Here is a 16074-nt window from a genome sequence, read left to right as displayed (position 1 = left end):
GCAGTCCGGTCATTACATACATTTAATTCTTCCTCGCGATGCAAACGGGCGAACTACACAAAACGAATTTCTACTTCGCCTCGAAACTTTAATTCTGCCGTAAAAGGTTCGCATATAAAATTACTCGTTTATAGAATTATTATTATTATTAATTACGGGCTAATAAAATACAGATGATCCGGAAGAAATGAGCATCGCGATGTTCAAGATTTAACCACGGGTACCGTGGAATTCTGACGGACATCCGCTATCGGGTTGCAATTCGAACGCTTCGGCCGTCGAATTTCGCGAAACGCATTTGCAGCGAGCATTCGTAGCGGATTGAAAGTGCGTAGGCAGAGGGAGAGAGCGGATAGTTTTCGCGGGCCAGGCGAGAACCGGGCGCGTTAATTAGTGGCAGCGTATCCTGCGAACCTAACAGGTTCTACGGGTCGAGGAAGCACAGGTATTTTCGCGCAGGTTTATTATATGCCGGTTCGTTGCGGAAGCAGGTACCTCGCACCGGAGACCCTGATGCCGATCGATCCTCAAACAAAAGCTCCGCTTACGGCTGCTCTGCGGACCTGCGACACGCCGGCCAACACAATTAGCAATAAATTTTCGCGGGTTCGTTAAGCAGGCGTCAATATTCGGCCACTCGGACGGAGTCATCGACGAGCGGGACTTTCCCAGCCGACGAGGCGGCGCGGTCATTCGAAAAACTCTGCTCGCCGATTCTCCGCTTGCGGTTTCTCGTTCGCGTCCACAGTCGTCGCCGGTTCGCGTCCGCAATCCTTCCTCTGATTACCCTTTGCCGGCCGTTGAGATTTATTGCCCGGCGAGACTCTCCCGGCCGCAATACGTACTCCCGATCCGTGATTCTTTTCGCGGCTGACTCAACCGGAGATCCGCCGATCGTAGCATTGACTCAACCCAGACCTTGCACCGATCGCTTATCGGCTCGATAATCTTATCGAGCCGACCTTCTCCGTTTATCGAACGTACGGCCACTCGACCGTGCATAATTGCAACCAGCTACCGACGCGATATTTCATGTTTCATACCGATCGAAGTCCGAAATCGAGCGGCGGCTGCTGCAGATTTGCGGCCGATAAAACTTTCGGCGTCGCTAGTTTCCTCGATTCTTTGCCCGCCGATTCGGTAAATTAGTTTCATGAGACGCCTGCGAAATAATGGGGATTCCTGTTAGTCAAAATCTAGTTTCATTCGTTTATATTTATACATTAACAGAGAATTATTTCGTATTCACGTAAGAGTGCTGCAAATGTTATGTTTTCTCTTCGAGTTATACCTAGTTCTGCAAAACTGATAAATAATACATTTAGAATCCTGCAGGAATAAAATATAAAAGATTTACAAAGCATTGTTGGAACGATAAAATGTGGTCGAAATTCTGTTAACATTGAACCAACGACCCTAACTCTTTGTTCATTATTTCGAACTCAAAGGAACGCGAATCGGAAAGAAGTAACCGAATGAGCCGACAAATTAGCGTATATGATATACAAACGCCTGTATCATGGGATCGTATTCAGTAGTTTCTCGACGATTTGATTCGCATCAGGCCCAATCATCGATCGTAGAAGTTAGTTGGAGGCATAGCGGAGGCTCGGAAGCGAAACGGAAAATTGAAAGCTGGAGGAAGCGGGATCCCTCGCGAGGAGTTGCGCGCCGCGAAGGGCCGATATCTCGAAGGGTGGCTGGTCCGAGGTAGAAAAGGGAGAAAAGGGCTGGCATTCGGAGGCGAACGACGACTCGAAGTTCGAATGGGATTCCAATCCGTCCGCCGTTACTTTCATTGTCGCCGACGCACGAGGCCGGGGTTGCGCTCTACGATTATCTATGACGCATTCTTCCATTATGCGTTCCGCTCTCTTTTCCTCTCGCTTTCTCTGGCCCGCGATGACTCTCTCTCTCTCTCTCTCTCTCTCTCTCTCTCTCTCTCTCTCTCCCCCCGTGTGCCCGTGAGCCGCGGCAACAGGTCCTACGCAGGAACCCGCTTAAACGGAGTCGCATCGGCCGATAGAGGTTCTTTCAGGAACGGCTGGTGAGCCTCTTTGTGGATTTCACGAACGAGAGACGAGGAGAAGAGGGCCGAACGAACGGGAGAATGAATAGCGGAGGAAAAAAGGAGAGAGAGAGAGAGAGAGACCCGGCTAGGAGAAAATGGGTCAAGTCGACCGGGATATAATGGGAGATTTGAATACGACGAAGCGCGACACGAGCTAATGCTCCCGCAACCCCGGCAAATTAACTCCGGGGTTTGCTCTCCGACGAGGAAAGCCTCTCCTCAGCGAGAAGAATCATCGGCCCGATGGCCAATCTCTCCTCCGTCGATGACACCGTGCGCGAGAGTGTCGGTCATCGCATCCAAGACCAGAAATTTCGGTGCGAGCGGCGCCGATGATAATGCTCTTCCCGGTGGTCTCGGTGCCATTATTCGAATATTATTCCGGTATGGTATCTAGACACCCTGAAAACTCCTCAGCAGTTGCAGTAATTAGTAGCAAAATCATTTAATTAACCCTATCATGCTTAAGGGGGGTCAAAAAATATGTACAGAATTTTAAAAATGTATGTTTATTCTGACATCGTTCTTTTATCAATTTTCTGTAGGGTTTATTCTTGCATCAACAGGTACCTAAGTATATTATTTAACAGTGTCGTAGGAATAAATAAACCTCGAACAGAGAAAATAACATTTATTCCACTCTTATTATTTATTCCACACTTTCTTACGTGGATTACTTTCTGATACACCTTAAGCGTCCTAAAGTTAACGAAACCGAAATTAGAAGATTAACATTTGCCATAGGAGATGTTCATTTAACCTCGTTACGTTTTAAAAAGTCCCAATAACATTCGGTTCGTTTGATATATTACGACGGAAAAACGAATTTCAAAAGCTAGTTAAATAATTAGCGTCACCGATATGCGACCGACGCGCGTCAATTACCGTTCGACGACGTTCGCGCAACATTTTGCGCGAACCGAGGAACTCGGCGTGTTCGTACTTTCTGCGTCAAAAGCGACGCACAGGATTTATCGACGCAACATGCGCGATCCCAGATGCAATGTTTAGGCGAGTTGCTTCCTGCGCCGAGGACAGATCAGACTGTAGTTTACAGCGCGAGAACGACAACAGGTGCGGTAACAAATCATGCCCGATCTACGTAGGATCTACGATTTCCACCGACGCGGTTGCGTTACCACAGTCCATGATTCAACGATCCGTCCACGTGCCCCTGGATTAATCGCCGGGTTCTCCCACGCTGCGGTGAAAAAAATCGCAATCTCGAAAGAAAGCGCGATACCTCGGAGAAATGCGATAAGATATAAATGCCTACGCAGTTGGTACGGCTCGCGAGCAGAAAGTTCCACTGATTGTTTTCTTCGACCTAGTCCAAGATCCTCAAACAACCCTAATCACTGGACCGCGGATCACTGTGTAAAATAAAAATCGTTTGCACAGGTTCGAAGAAACGGAGATCCGAAAAAAATGCGCTTCCTTCCTCGACAATTTTTCCTATCGAAAATTTATCACATCTCAAGCGCAATTTCCCGGGCAGCGCAAGCGCATTTCTCCCGAAAATAAGTCTCGCAACGACGAGCATAATTGCTCGTCTCGGCCGCATACATTTCGGCGCGAAGCCGGCAGAACGAGATCGGCAAGATTACCTGAAAAGGCGCATCCGAGGCGCGTCGATTCCCTCGGCGGCATCGAAATCGCATCCTCGAACCGCCTCGAATCGATCTAATCGCAAGATCCTCGGCCCGCGAACGATCCTGCGACACCTCGATCGCGGCCACCGATCCACCCCCGTTGCCGCGTCGATCCGCGCGCGAGAGATTCGAAGGTCACTGGACCCGATTGAAAGAAGGATACCTCGCGACACGGTTCGCTCGGGATGAACGAAGAGGGTTGATGGATCCGAGGGGGTGTCGCGCGGGCGGTCGGAAGGATAGCCGGGAATAGAGGAGAAGAGAGCGCGTGTAGCTCGGGGAGAAACGAAACGAAACGACGCGACACGGGACGCTCGGAGAGCCTGTGGGGATAGCGAGTGTATCCGCGGAGGAGCCGTGGTCCAGCGGGTCCGTGGGTCGAGGGGGGATAGCTCGGGGTGAGTTTGGAGCTGGAAGAACGCGTGGACGAAACACTGGCGACCCGGTGGAGAGGCTAGAGCGTCGCGGGAGAGAGGAGAAACGCGTGGACACGTCGGAGGGCAGGAGGCGAGACCGTTAGTCGAAGAGAGAGAAACTCGACGGCGAACGGAGAGAACAGGATCCCGGGAAGGTAGAGGGGTGAAAGCGTCGCCGCGAGAGGTCGTCGGGGTTGTTGGGTATGACGTCACGGCGTAATGGCGCCGCCTTCGGTGGCGGATAGAGCCGCGCGATTGGTCGAGAGAAATGATGGCAGGCTTGCGTGCCAATCGATTGCCGTCGGTAGGCTCGGGTCTGGTCTGTTGGCCGGTTAGGTATGGTCGCTGGCGGTTAGGAAGGTAGGGTATTAGGTGTGGTGGGGCGGAGAGCACGGAGCGAGCGAAGCAGAGAGGGGAGGGGACAGCCGCCTCGGCAGGAAGTGAGCCCCGAGAGTGGGACCCCAAGGCGAAATCCACAAATGCTCAGACGGTTTCGTTCTTCCATGGAGTGTGGAGGTCGCTGCTAGTAGTGTGTGCCATTTCTTCTTCTTCTTCTCCTCCTTCTTCTTCTTCCTCGTACGGACGCACGCAACCGCACGCAGATACGGAACCACGCACGCACGCACGCACGCACGCACGCACGGAGAACACTCGCCGTGTGCAGCTCGCGCAAGGTGTACGGTGGATCGTGTGGTACCCAAGGCCAAGGCGGATGAGGGAACGTGCGCGGCACACGCGCTGCTACCGGAGGACAGATCACGCGTGTACCATCCGGTGGGACGGAAGGAGTGCTATCGACGGCAACGATCGTCGGGATAACAGTGATCGTCGAGGATCAGCCGGGACCAGTCGTTCCGAGCGGTGTTGACCAGCGCCGCGATACACGATATTAAGCGCGTACGATCGCGGGTGTGCTCGAAGGATCGTGGAACGATCTCGCGGCGGATCGGCGGGCCAGTATCGTTGGATCGTCGCGATCCGATTCGTCGAGCGTATCGCGAGCCTGCAGCCAGTCACGAGCCAGCGAGCCGAAAGAGAGACTGGTTCGAGCGAGAGGGAGAAAAAGTGAGACAGAGAGAGAAAGAGAGAGAGAGACGGTTAAACAGCGAGAGGGGGAGAGAGAGCGAACAGCGTGCTACCAGGGGAAGAAAGTGACAGTGCGTCGTCAGTTCTCGGTCGGACACTGTGGATCACCGTTGCCGATACTCGGTCTCTCGCGCTATCAAATCCAAGCTGTGTTTTGCTACCAACGTGTGTACCACGGTGAGAAGCCGAACGAGAAGCAAACAATCGAGGTGACTCCTCGTGATTACCAACACAGACCGGAGTGTCCAATCTCGCTCGAATACCAGAGAGAGAGAGAGAGAGAGAGAGAGAGAGAGAGAGAGAGAGAGAGAGAGAAAGAGAGACGCACGCGGAGAAAGAGAGAGAACAAAAGATCCAGGAATGCGTGGATTCGATGATCGATCGTCAGTGCGCGGTGTGCTCGATTGACTCTAGAGTTTGCCGGTGAGAATTGTGCGCGTCCGTATATTTAGTGACACTAATCCGTAATCAGGACAGAGGACGATGAGGACATTGTTTCTTGATACAACGGGCCGAGAAGTGAGAATTCAGTGAGTATCCGTAAAGGATACATACAGTGCGTCGCCGGGAGCGATAATTCCAACAAGTGGTGTCCAAAGGAGGCTGGTTCCGTTGATCCACGTATGTCCGAGGGTGCAGCCGCTTCTGTTCACATGACAATATCCCGGGTAGGAAGCCCAGGTTACGTGGCCGCGTAGTGTTCACCGCAGTTTCGGTTTCCGAAGAGTGACCAACGACGGTGGAGCAGCGGTGGTGACGTTCGACGAGTCCCTCGGCCGAAGAGACGGTTCGAGAGTCGAGGACGTCGTGTCGGCGTGTTCCGTCGATTATTCTTGTGGTCGATCGGTACCAGGAAAGGGCGGCAAGCTGTACGGGCACAGGGAGGAAGACATGCTCACGATGGAGACGGACCTGAAAGGCGGCAGCCTGCACGGTCAGATGCCACCGCACCCTCATCAGGGTGTCTCGCCGATGGGCCACCATACCGGGGTCTCGCCTTACGGCACCATCGGCTCGATAGTGCACAGTCCGGCTATCTCGGGCAGTCCACCGAGCGCCGGGGGCCTCGGGATCGGGCTGCAGCATCATCATCAGAGCGCGCAGCATCACTACGCTTCGATGCAGGCCGCGCAACAGCAGCAACAACAACAGCAGCAACAGCAGCAGAGCATGCACTCGATGGCGCAGCAGGCCGCGGGACAACAGCAGCAACAGCATCATCCTCACCAGCAGCAACAACAGCAGGCCCAGCCTCAGCAGCATCATCAGCCGCCGAACAACAACAACAATACGAGCAAGAACAACAACATCGACCGCGTGAAGAGGCCGATGAACGCGTTCATGGTGTGGTCGAGGGGTCAGCGGCGCAAGATGGCGCAGGAGAACCCGAAGATGCACAACTCGGAGATCTCGAAGCGGCTGGGAGCCGAGTGGAAGCTGCTCAGCGAGACGGAGAAACGGCCGTTCATCGACGAGGCGAAGCGTCTCAGGGCGGTGCACATGAAGGAGCACCCGGACTACAAGTATCGTCCGCGGCGCAAGACAAAAACCTTGCTGAAGAAGGACAAGTTCCCGTTGGGCGGCGGTGTGGCCGGTGTCGGCGCGATGCTGGGAGTGGACCAGAGACAGGTCGGCGCCGCCGGCGGCCCACAACAGGCCCAGCTACCCCGTGACGTCTACCAAATGCCGAACGGCTACATGCCCAACGGGTACATGATGCACGACCCGGCGACCGCGTACCAGCAGCACGTTGCCTACAATAGCCACATGGGCGGCGCGGCGGCCGCGGCCGCCGCTGCCTCAGCGACGTACCCGAGGTACGACATGGGACATCACATGGGCGGCGGCAGTCCCAGCCCCATCAACAACTACATGAACGGGTACGCCACGTATACCAACACCACCGTGCCAGGCGGATCGCCGTCACCGTATCACCAAGCTCAGCCCGGCTCCCAGATGTCCAGTCACAGTCCGAGCGGTAGCAGCATAAAATCGGAGCCGACGAGTCCAGCGAGCGGCGGCATACACACACCGACGCCGACCGGTGCGACGTCGACGGCCGGTGCCGGCGGTCAGGTCATCAAACGGGAGTACATGGGTCAGCAGCAGACACAGCAGACCCAGGGCGATCTTAGGCAGATGATCTCCATGTATCTGCCGCAGGGCGTCGACCAAGGGGTCGTGCAACACGGTGCCGGTGTCTATTCGCCTGGACCCTCGCCGGACACGCTCGGGCAGCACCACTCCGCCATTCCGCCTCTAACTCATATGTAAGCAGATTTCTATTGCTATAGACCGATACCCCCCGCCCCACCCCCTGTTCTCACTCGTAGACGCAACAGACGATCGACGATCTTTCCTCGAACAAACCCGCCGCTCGGCTGCTTGGAACCGATTTTTCATACCGATCGAGTCTTCGACGTTTCGCTTCGTATTCCAGCGGATGATTTCCGATACAGAGATCTCCTGATCCTGCAGGTTTACGTAAAACAGTCGGTCTGTCGCTTTGGGAAAGTTCTGTGGCTGGAAAGAGGGAAACGAAGCGTGTCGATTTAAGAAAAAGATTCATGATCGTGCACGGGTTCAGTTATAGAACATAGAATTGGATGTTACTGCAAAGAAAATCTTGGAAACAAATTCGATTGGCTCGTAAGATTTGGAAAAAGAAGAATGAAGCAGCGATCAGAATTAATAATAAACGAGGATGTTTTCAATGCGATAGCTGTGTCCGACACGCGGCGTTCCACCACAGAATTCGTCGACGCTCGATTCGATTCGCATCGGACCGTAGATCGTTGTCTCGCGAGCACGTTTTACCGCGATTCGTCGCCGTAAAAAGCGGCCGCGATTCCAAGCTGCCGATCGGTCGATAGTTTTTCTCCGAGTAGATCTCCCCCGAGCAAGATTCTCGATCGCGCATCCAGCCTCGCGAGGGTAGGATAAACCTAGGTTCACGAGATCCGTCCTCGATTTCCATTTTAGTGTCAAAACGATTTGGCCGTAGTTTAGTTTGCTGGACAGCCGGTTTATCCTTCCCGTTCGCATCGCAGCTTGCGTGCGCCCGCGGATCCGCGTCGTCGGGTTCGTGGCGTGCACCGGTCGCGAACGATCTCGGAAAATCGGTCTCTCCGACATGGTTCGCGACACGCAACCAGCCCCCGCCGAAACTCGTAACGCTTCACAATTTAACCCCCGCGCGCGTCGCGCCCACTTGCATACTAACACCGTCGCGACGACATTTCCACTTCTGGACCCTATGATTAATCCTGAGTACGTGTAACAATTAGCACCGACACCCCCATAGTGGCTCCCCTCTTCCCAGCTTGGCGTCTGCTCGCACGGCGGACGACGAGACCGCGCGCGCGAGAGGGCCGACGACGTCGGAGCGGAACGCATGAGCTAGTTTGATCGGTTCTCCAGGCTCACCCTGATCGATTAGAAAAGCTTGCCAACTCTAGTAGGTATGCGATCCTCCCTCGTATCTTTCCTTTTCGCCCTTCGCACCGGTTAAAGGGCGTACCCCCATTCTTCCGCGTCCCTCCGCCTCGGTATGGTTGGAAGATTGTCCTTAGATCTGTTTCGAGCGGACAGGATCCCACGCTCGGATCCGTCGGCCGGACGATCCGCGACGAACAGCAGCAGACGAGAGCGACTGCTTTCCCGGTGATTTCGCCTCTCGCGGATCGATTTCCGCTTTGCTCGGGTCCGATCGAGCCGATCCTATTCTCGTTGGATCGCTCTTCTGTACGATTTGCCCGCGCGACCATCGCGCGCCGTCTCGGTCGCCGGCGAAGATCGGGTTCGGTTTCCGGTGTTCCGAGTAATATCAGTTTCCGCGCGGTCTACTCTCAGGGTCCAGAACGTAGGGAAATTTCGAGCGATTTAAACTCCGAATTTATGGCGAAGCCCGCCCCGCCGGGCTCGGTGATAAATTCCGAGCTTAAAGCGTCGTACGAGCCCGTAGGCTGAGTCAACAGAAGCCCGCGTCCGCGTCCGTTCCCGCTTCGATTTCGGCAGTTCGTCTCGAACCGCGCGCCGTTGGCCGAGCGGAAACAGAGATCGATCGATCGATCGATCGATCGATCGACCGGCCGCGTCTTCGTCTGACTCAACCTCCGGACAACCGACCAAAATAACCATCGGAGCCAAATCAGTCCCTAAAAAGCTAACGCAGAAACCATAACCTCGTAGGATAGCTTAGAGTCACACGAACTTGGACGGAAGGCTGCGTACAAGCGCGAGAAGACGAGCTCGAGAATGAGAGACCTTTCTCGTGAGAGCAAAAATTAATACGGGTGAGAATGATAGACCGCTAATGGGAGACGTGGGGGCCGAGGCAAGAACTCGAGATCGATTTCTCGCAACCTTGGGACACGGAGGTGTGAGTGGACCGGATTGGAAACCCGTCGATTGGAAACCGACGCCAATTCTCTGCCGATCTACAACAGACGGATCGAACAACGCCGGACGAAGAAGACGCAGCGAGCCGAGAAACGAGCGACGAGAAACGATCGCGTCGAACAAAATCACGCGGGATTCGAGGGAACCCGTGTCCAGAAGCTAACCGACGGTTCCCCAGCTTGCGACGAATCGTTCGTTGCGGCCCCCACGCCCTCTCGACGGGGACGAGCCGCAAGCCCGACCTCCCCCCTTCCCCCTTTGCGTCGCGTTCGGACCCCGTTAGGGATCGTTCCCTTTTCCTCGATTAGAAATCGACGTGCGAACGAATAGATCGGACCGCCGAGGGACGATCCTTCTCGAAGTGTATTATATGTGTGACAGAAAGAGAGTAAGAAAGGACGTGAGAGAGAGAGAGAGAGAGAGAGAGCGAGAGAGAGAGAGAGCGAGAGAGAGAGAGAGAGAGAGAGAGAGCGAGAGAAGAAGAAAACTCACTGTGATAAACGAACGCTGCACAGCATAGCACGCGTGTAAGATGAAATATCCAGGGTATAGCCGTGAGGGAAGTTCGAGAATGGTCGACGGTAAGAGAAGAAAAAAAAATGGTGAGAAAGGGAGAGTGACAGAAAGAGAGAAAGATTGAATCGAACACGGTGGATGATGGGAGTCGAGATAGTGTGCAGTTGGCTAGATGTGTCGCGGCTTCGCACGAACGTATACGCATATAAATGTATATCGTGTGTTGTTATGTACAAATGTATGATAAACATAAAATGTATATTTATATGCGTATCGCATGTTCGCCCAATGTATGATATTTATATATATATATATATATATGTAGGTATAACGAAGTATTAGATGGAGAGACACGTGTATTATATTTTCCGTTTTAGCAATATATTTTTGTTTCTCTCCGCATCGATTTAGAACGACGACGATCCGTTCGACCTCCGTCGGCGTCGAATCGCGCGCGCGACCTCCTCTTGTCGCGCCAAGACGAGCCGAGTCGCTCTAGGATTGTTTCAATTAGCGACGGAAAACAGACGGGACAACGAAGTCGGGCGAAAGATCGTATGCGAGAGCGAGGACCCGAATCTGGACGCATGAGCGTATGCGGGGAGACGAGTCCAAAAAACTCGATGGACGACGTTCCTGGTGAATCGAAGTGTTTGTGTATGGACGATGACCGGAGAGAAAGAGAGAGAGAGAATGAGAGTGAGCGTATGAGAGAGTGAGAGGGAGAGAGAGAGAATGAAAAATTGAACAGTATTTATTGCGAACATCGTCTCACTGGAAAAGTGGTCCCGCACTTTTCCACGGAGAAGATACCCTTGTACCTACGTATACACGGGCGAATGCGTCGATTGGTCGTTGATCGAGCCCCGGTTCCTCCACCGCGTTTAAAGCACTAGAATTGCAAAAGCCAGCTTTTATAATTCCTGACGCTATGAAAATGTTTCAGTCGGGAAGTTTTACATGAACTTTACCGTTTAATGCGCTTTAAATTAAAGTGAAAATTGTTGAAACTTTCAAGAGATTCAACCTCGTCATTGACGTAAAACAAAATTACATTGACCAGTGGTTTAGGAATCGGTAGTTACAAAGTAGTTACGATCAACCACCAAGCTCCTTGTACATACGAAAAGCCCGTGTCGGTCGGTCACGCGAGAAGAAGATGATCGAAGAAATTCGTGGCTCGTGCCCGAAAAAAACAGCCGCGCAAACCGAAGAACGCCTATCATTAATGTTTACTACTTTTCATTTGCTATCACCGACAGTGATCTTTAAAAACTATTATTACGGTTTAATTATAATAAATATTATTACTATTAATTCTATATGATTTTCGTTTTTCTTTTTTAATTAGTATCGTCGTCATCATCTTTTCATTTGCTATTATTATAATTACTGTAACTGTTGCGATTCGTCACTCGATTCACATTTCGACTAGGTCCAGGATCCTCGAGATCTGTTTCGAAACGCGTCCGCTCGCTGCGACGCGATCACTCTTCGATCCTCGATCGAACGGCGGCGCGGGAAACTTCTAAACCGAATTTTTTTAATCGACCTGTTCACCCGGAGAATGCATCGAATTTTCTATTTATTTGTGGAGGAAGCCGAATCTTCCTGCATTCGAACGAGCCGCCTTTCATTCGCGAACGAGCCTTATCTGTCGTGGCGGATTCCGACGCGCGTCGTTTAATTAAATTAATTAGCATTTATAAAGTCTAGTTTATATTGTGCAAATATTTGTCGAGTCTCCGCCACGATAGTCAAGAACGATCTCCAAACTCCAGTGATCCGTGGATCGGCTGGTGAACAGGTGGACCTGTATGAGTACCTTGAATCTACTTTTGTAGAATGTTATTACCTTGACCGAAGTTTCTCGTGCGCGCCGTAGTTTCGAGACCGCGATCGAGGATCCAGGAACCGCGCGGTGGATCGTCGCAGCCGAGCAGAATCATCAATTCGAACGATAGTCAGTCCACGCTTAGCGCGCGAACAAATAGAGGCGAGTGAGAGACGGTCCAAGGAAGCTCATTGTACAAAATGATCCAGTAATCCGGAGCCCGTGATGTTTATAATTTCACATGAAACTCTGTAACGTGTACATACGTTCGCAGCGGCGAACGAGTCGCCGCGGCAATGAGTTATATATATACATATTATATATATATATATAAATTAAGTGCATCCAAATTCTGTGTTGATTCTTTATCTCGCCACCTCACATTGCGTCGTCGAACGCTCGAAACGAAATGTAAACTTGTAAACCTACGAACACGGAAAACGCGACGCGCCGCGCGATTTTGCTCCGTGCCGCGTGCGTTTTTGAGCGTGTCTTTGCATGCGATCGCTCCAACAAATTCTTTCGATTCTCTGTTCTTCTGTTCCACCGTTCTCTGCGAGATCTCGCGACGGGAAATCGCGGGAAAAATTCGCGCGGCGATCTTCCAACCGAACTGGAGGCGGGAAAAGAAAGAAAAAGAGAGAGAGAGAGAGAGCTCTCTTTCACTGCGATTTATTAGATCCCTCTGCCAGAAGATTTCTCGGTGCCCCCGCGTTTATGGAGCCTTAAAGTCATCCGCGAGAAATACTATCAGCGTGGAAACGTTGACGATAGGGATGAGACAACCGCGAAGAAGGCATCAATTCGCGGCGAAACTGTCCGGACTTGTGTGTCCCTCCTACCCTCGGACGGGCCCTTCGAACGCGACGCGACGCGACAGGGCCCGTTTCCTCTGCCGCGTGCCCTTTTTCAATGGGCCTCCTCTCGGTTTTTTCCAAGCGGGCTCGACGCGCCGCGTCGAAATGTCCCAATAAATATAACGTCCGGGCACGGACGAGCGGAGACATTAATTCGCGCCAATAAATATTCCCATCGTTCCGGCACATAAACCTGGCGTTTGTCATACACACGGCAGTCATTTCGGTTAAAAGGCATTCCCTCCGCCACTGAATGCAAATGCGAGTGCTCGTTGTGCGTGCACTCTCTCTCCTCGGCGCGTAGGGTCTCTAAAGTGCTTTCAATTACGTGTTCCACCTAACGTCCTGGCCTCGAGAGGGCCGTTTTCCTATGTTTTGCATAACCGGGATTTTCAAGTGTTTCACGCCCCACGAGGACGAGACCGCGAGCCAGGCAGGAGCGGCCCGCGAAGCCCGCCGCGGCCCGACTTTCCTCGAACGGCTACTCTCCTACTATTCGCCGTCCTGTGTCCGCTCGTTTCGACCGCCACATGCCGCTTCGCGCGCTTCACGCTTCTTTCTTTCGTTCGTTCTTCTTACTTACTTCCTTTCCTCTTTTCTTCCTTTCTCCTCCTTTCTCGCTTTGCACGACCACGCATGCGATCTCTCCTTAAAGGCTGATCCGATCCAGCTTTGCATGGGTTTCGTGCGCTTCTGTTTACGTCGTGTCAACGAGAGCGTACACCGTTCCGATCTCTCTTGTTGACACAGCCGATCGGATCTCCCGCTTGCTGATAACAATGCTGCTCGTAAGTATTTTCATTATTATATACACGTAATACAGTGGCTAATACGTAGTTCATTAATAAAGAGTAAAATAATGTGTAGAGAAACGATTGAAATATATCCACAGTGAGCAATTCTGTGGCTGTAAGGAAGAACGCTGCGCGATTCACAATTGCAAAAAATGTTAGCGAACGCGGTGATTGAACTGTGCGGCATACAGCATACACAAATTCTACGGACTCGAAATAATCACGCGATCTACAGGATTCGCTTCCTCGCAGCCACAGAATCGTAGGCTCGAAGTGACTTTTACATTTTTGGTGATATTTGTACAAAAATTTCAATGAATATATTTATAATTCAACGTTTATATGTTTACGTATTTAGTATGTATAATTTAATATTCATATTTATAGTTTGCGAGAATATGCAAACGCTTGATACTACGGTGCCAAACGGGACCTCGCCTCGCCATTTCGAGCGTTAGACAAAGAACGCCGGAATGCCGTTAAAATCGAGCGAGATTTCCAGGTGTAAAGCTTCTCGCGACAGTCGCGCGCGCGCGCGCAGCGTCGATGAATAAAACCAGCCGGCGGATAAATCTGCGCTGGCAGCGCTCATAATTTGACTATTAAAAACCGGACCACCGGTTGAAAAATCGCGGCGAAACCTCTAGAGAGGCGGCGGTTGTTCGCTTCTCTCTCGGTATCGTACACCGTTAAAAAGCACTCGGAGCGGGCGCCGATAAGATCCGCCGATCGGGCAAATGTGCAAATAGCTATCCGTCAGTGTATTTATTAATGCAAGCGATGAATCAAGCCTCGCGCACGCCATCGGCTCTCTAACAGTAGCATTCGTCTTGTCTCCTCGCATTTATTCCCCTTAGATTTCGATCTTCCGCTTCGCAGCGAACAGGTAGAGTATCCTGACGCAATTGATCCGAAACGTCAATCGTTGTCCGAGGCAAACAGAGAGAAGCCTGTCGCTTCGTAATAAAAAATCACGTTGCCGCGTAGCCTCGGACGAGGGAGCGAGAGAGAGAGAGAGAGAGAGAGACAGACATATGTACAGAGAGAAAGAGAGAGAGATTAGAGAGCTCGCGTAAGATTATCGTTAATTATCCGAGCGTTATCTGCATTTATCCGGAGGAGATTCCTATCTCCGATATATCGGCAGTCAAAAGACAGAAACACGAAGATCTGGACTAGCGTGGCCGGCCGATTAATTTTCGTCGGGTGTTTTGCATACGCGGTCGCCGGCCGTTATCTGGCGCGGTCGGCACGCCGGTTTTATCGGTCTCGGGAACGATGCAATATCAAGCTATTACTCCGCGACGCGACGTGCAATAAACGCTCGATAAGGAGCACTTGTTTGTTACGGTAATGGCGATCGGAACAGCTGCTGCCGCCGCGCGATCCTTTCTGCCCGGGCGGACCGCCCGCGATCCGCACCGGCCACCGATTCAATTAAAACCGCGGCAAACCGCCTCGACTTCTTCCCGATGCAAATCGATTCGACCTGCCTGCGAGCACGACCGATAGGATCGATCTCGGGCCAGCTACCGTTACACCGCGATCGGGGATCCACGCGTCCTATACCGTAAACACCGATGATCTTGATCGCGGTCGACGGAGTCCAACGTTGCCGCGATTTCGGCTGTCGATTTCATACATTCGATTCATTCTGGAATATCGAAGCAACATTCTTCGACATGTTTACTACGAATTGCCATGTTTCCGCGGGTCTGACTCGTTACGCGCGAATTAGTTTCATCGCGATCGGTTAAGCAACGCGAACTTTATTCAACCCTTAACGGTCTAACGTCGTCGTATAAATCCGTAAAATCGGGCACAAAAGTTTGGGAGAATTGACACCGTTCTTCTCGTTCTTGGATTATTGAATAAATTGGTTTGATTTTGTCCGATCTTTATGTACAGCGACGTAGCAGTCGGAGATCGAGTCTTTGCAGTCTAGGGGCGACATCAAGTCGTCATTAAAAATCGTTGTATCACGTTTCGAAATCATTTTAACGTTATCGATTTGGTTTATATTTGAAATAGAAACTGTTAAAAATACTAATATTGTACTAGACAATAGACACAATTTCGTGCGCATAAAATATACTAAATCGTATCAAATGGAAATATAGTAATGTCTCTCTAATTGACGCCCAGATTGTGCACGAAAATGAACAATTTGGGAAGAGGAGATACGATTATTCGAGGCTTGCGGTTTATTTTTATAGCTTTAAATTGTCCACAATTATAAAAACGAGCCGCAAGGCTCGAATAATCGTGGCTCCTCTTCCCTAATTATCCAATTTAGTGGACAATCTGAGCGTCAGTAAGGGAGACATTGCTGTACCGCGGGTCACGAAAAATGTCTCGGATCTAGCGTCAAAATATCTTTGAGCGAAAAAACGATAATTGTTACAAGAATCACAAAATTTAATTCTTCGTACGTACAAAATGCAATA

The 16074-nt window shown here is 51.4% G+C and overlaps 1 protein-coding gene across 5 annotated transcripts in view; it reads left to right on the top strand.

The window, feature by feature from the left end:
* The first annotated feature begins 4611 nt into the window (after positions 1-4611).
* The window catches only part of SoxN (SRY-box transcription factor soxNeuro), a 149088-nt gene continuing 137625 nt past the window's right edge, over positions 4612-16074 (top strand). For 4 of the 5 annotated variants that reach the window (XR_004490725.2, XR_004490724.2, XM_033474332.2 and 1 more), the window contains exon 1: positions 4612-7495. Coding sequence is in view for 3 of the 5 variants with exons in the window: in XM_033474332.2 (XP_033330223.1) it covers positions 6117-7495 (1379 nt within the window). In the remaining 2 variants the exon portion in view is untranslated. Of the gene's footprint in view, positions 7496-9416; positions 12327-16074 lie in introns of those variants that run through there. The other variant, XM_033474333.2, reaches the window with a different exon arrangement.

The sequence above is a fragment of the Megalopta genalis genome, chromosome 4 (assembly GCF_051020955.1).
Source record: "Megalopta genalis isolate 19385.01 chromosome 4, iyMegGena1_principal, whole genome shotgun sequence".
NCBI classification, from domain to species: Eukaryota; Metazoa; Arthropoda; class Insecta; order Hymenoptera; family Halictidae; genus Megalopta; species Megalopta genalis.
The sequence above is the reverse complement of the archived record's forward strand: the minus strand, read 5'-3'. Positions and strand labels throughout refer to the sequence as shown.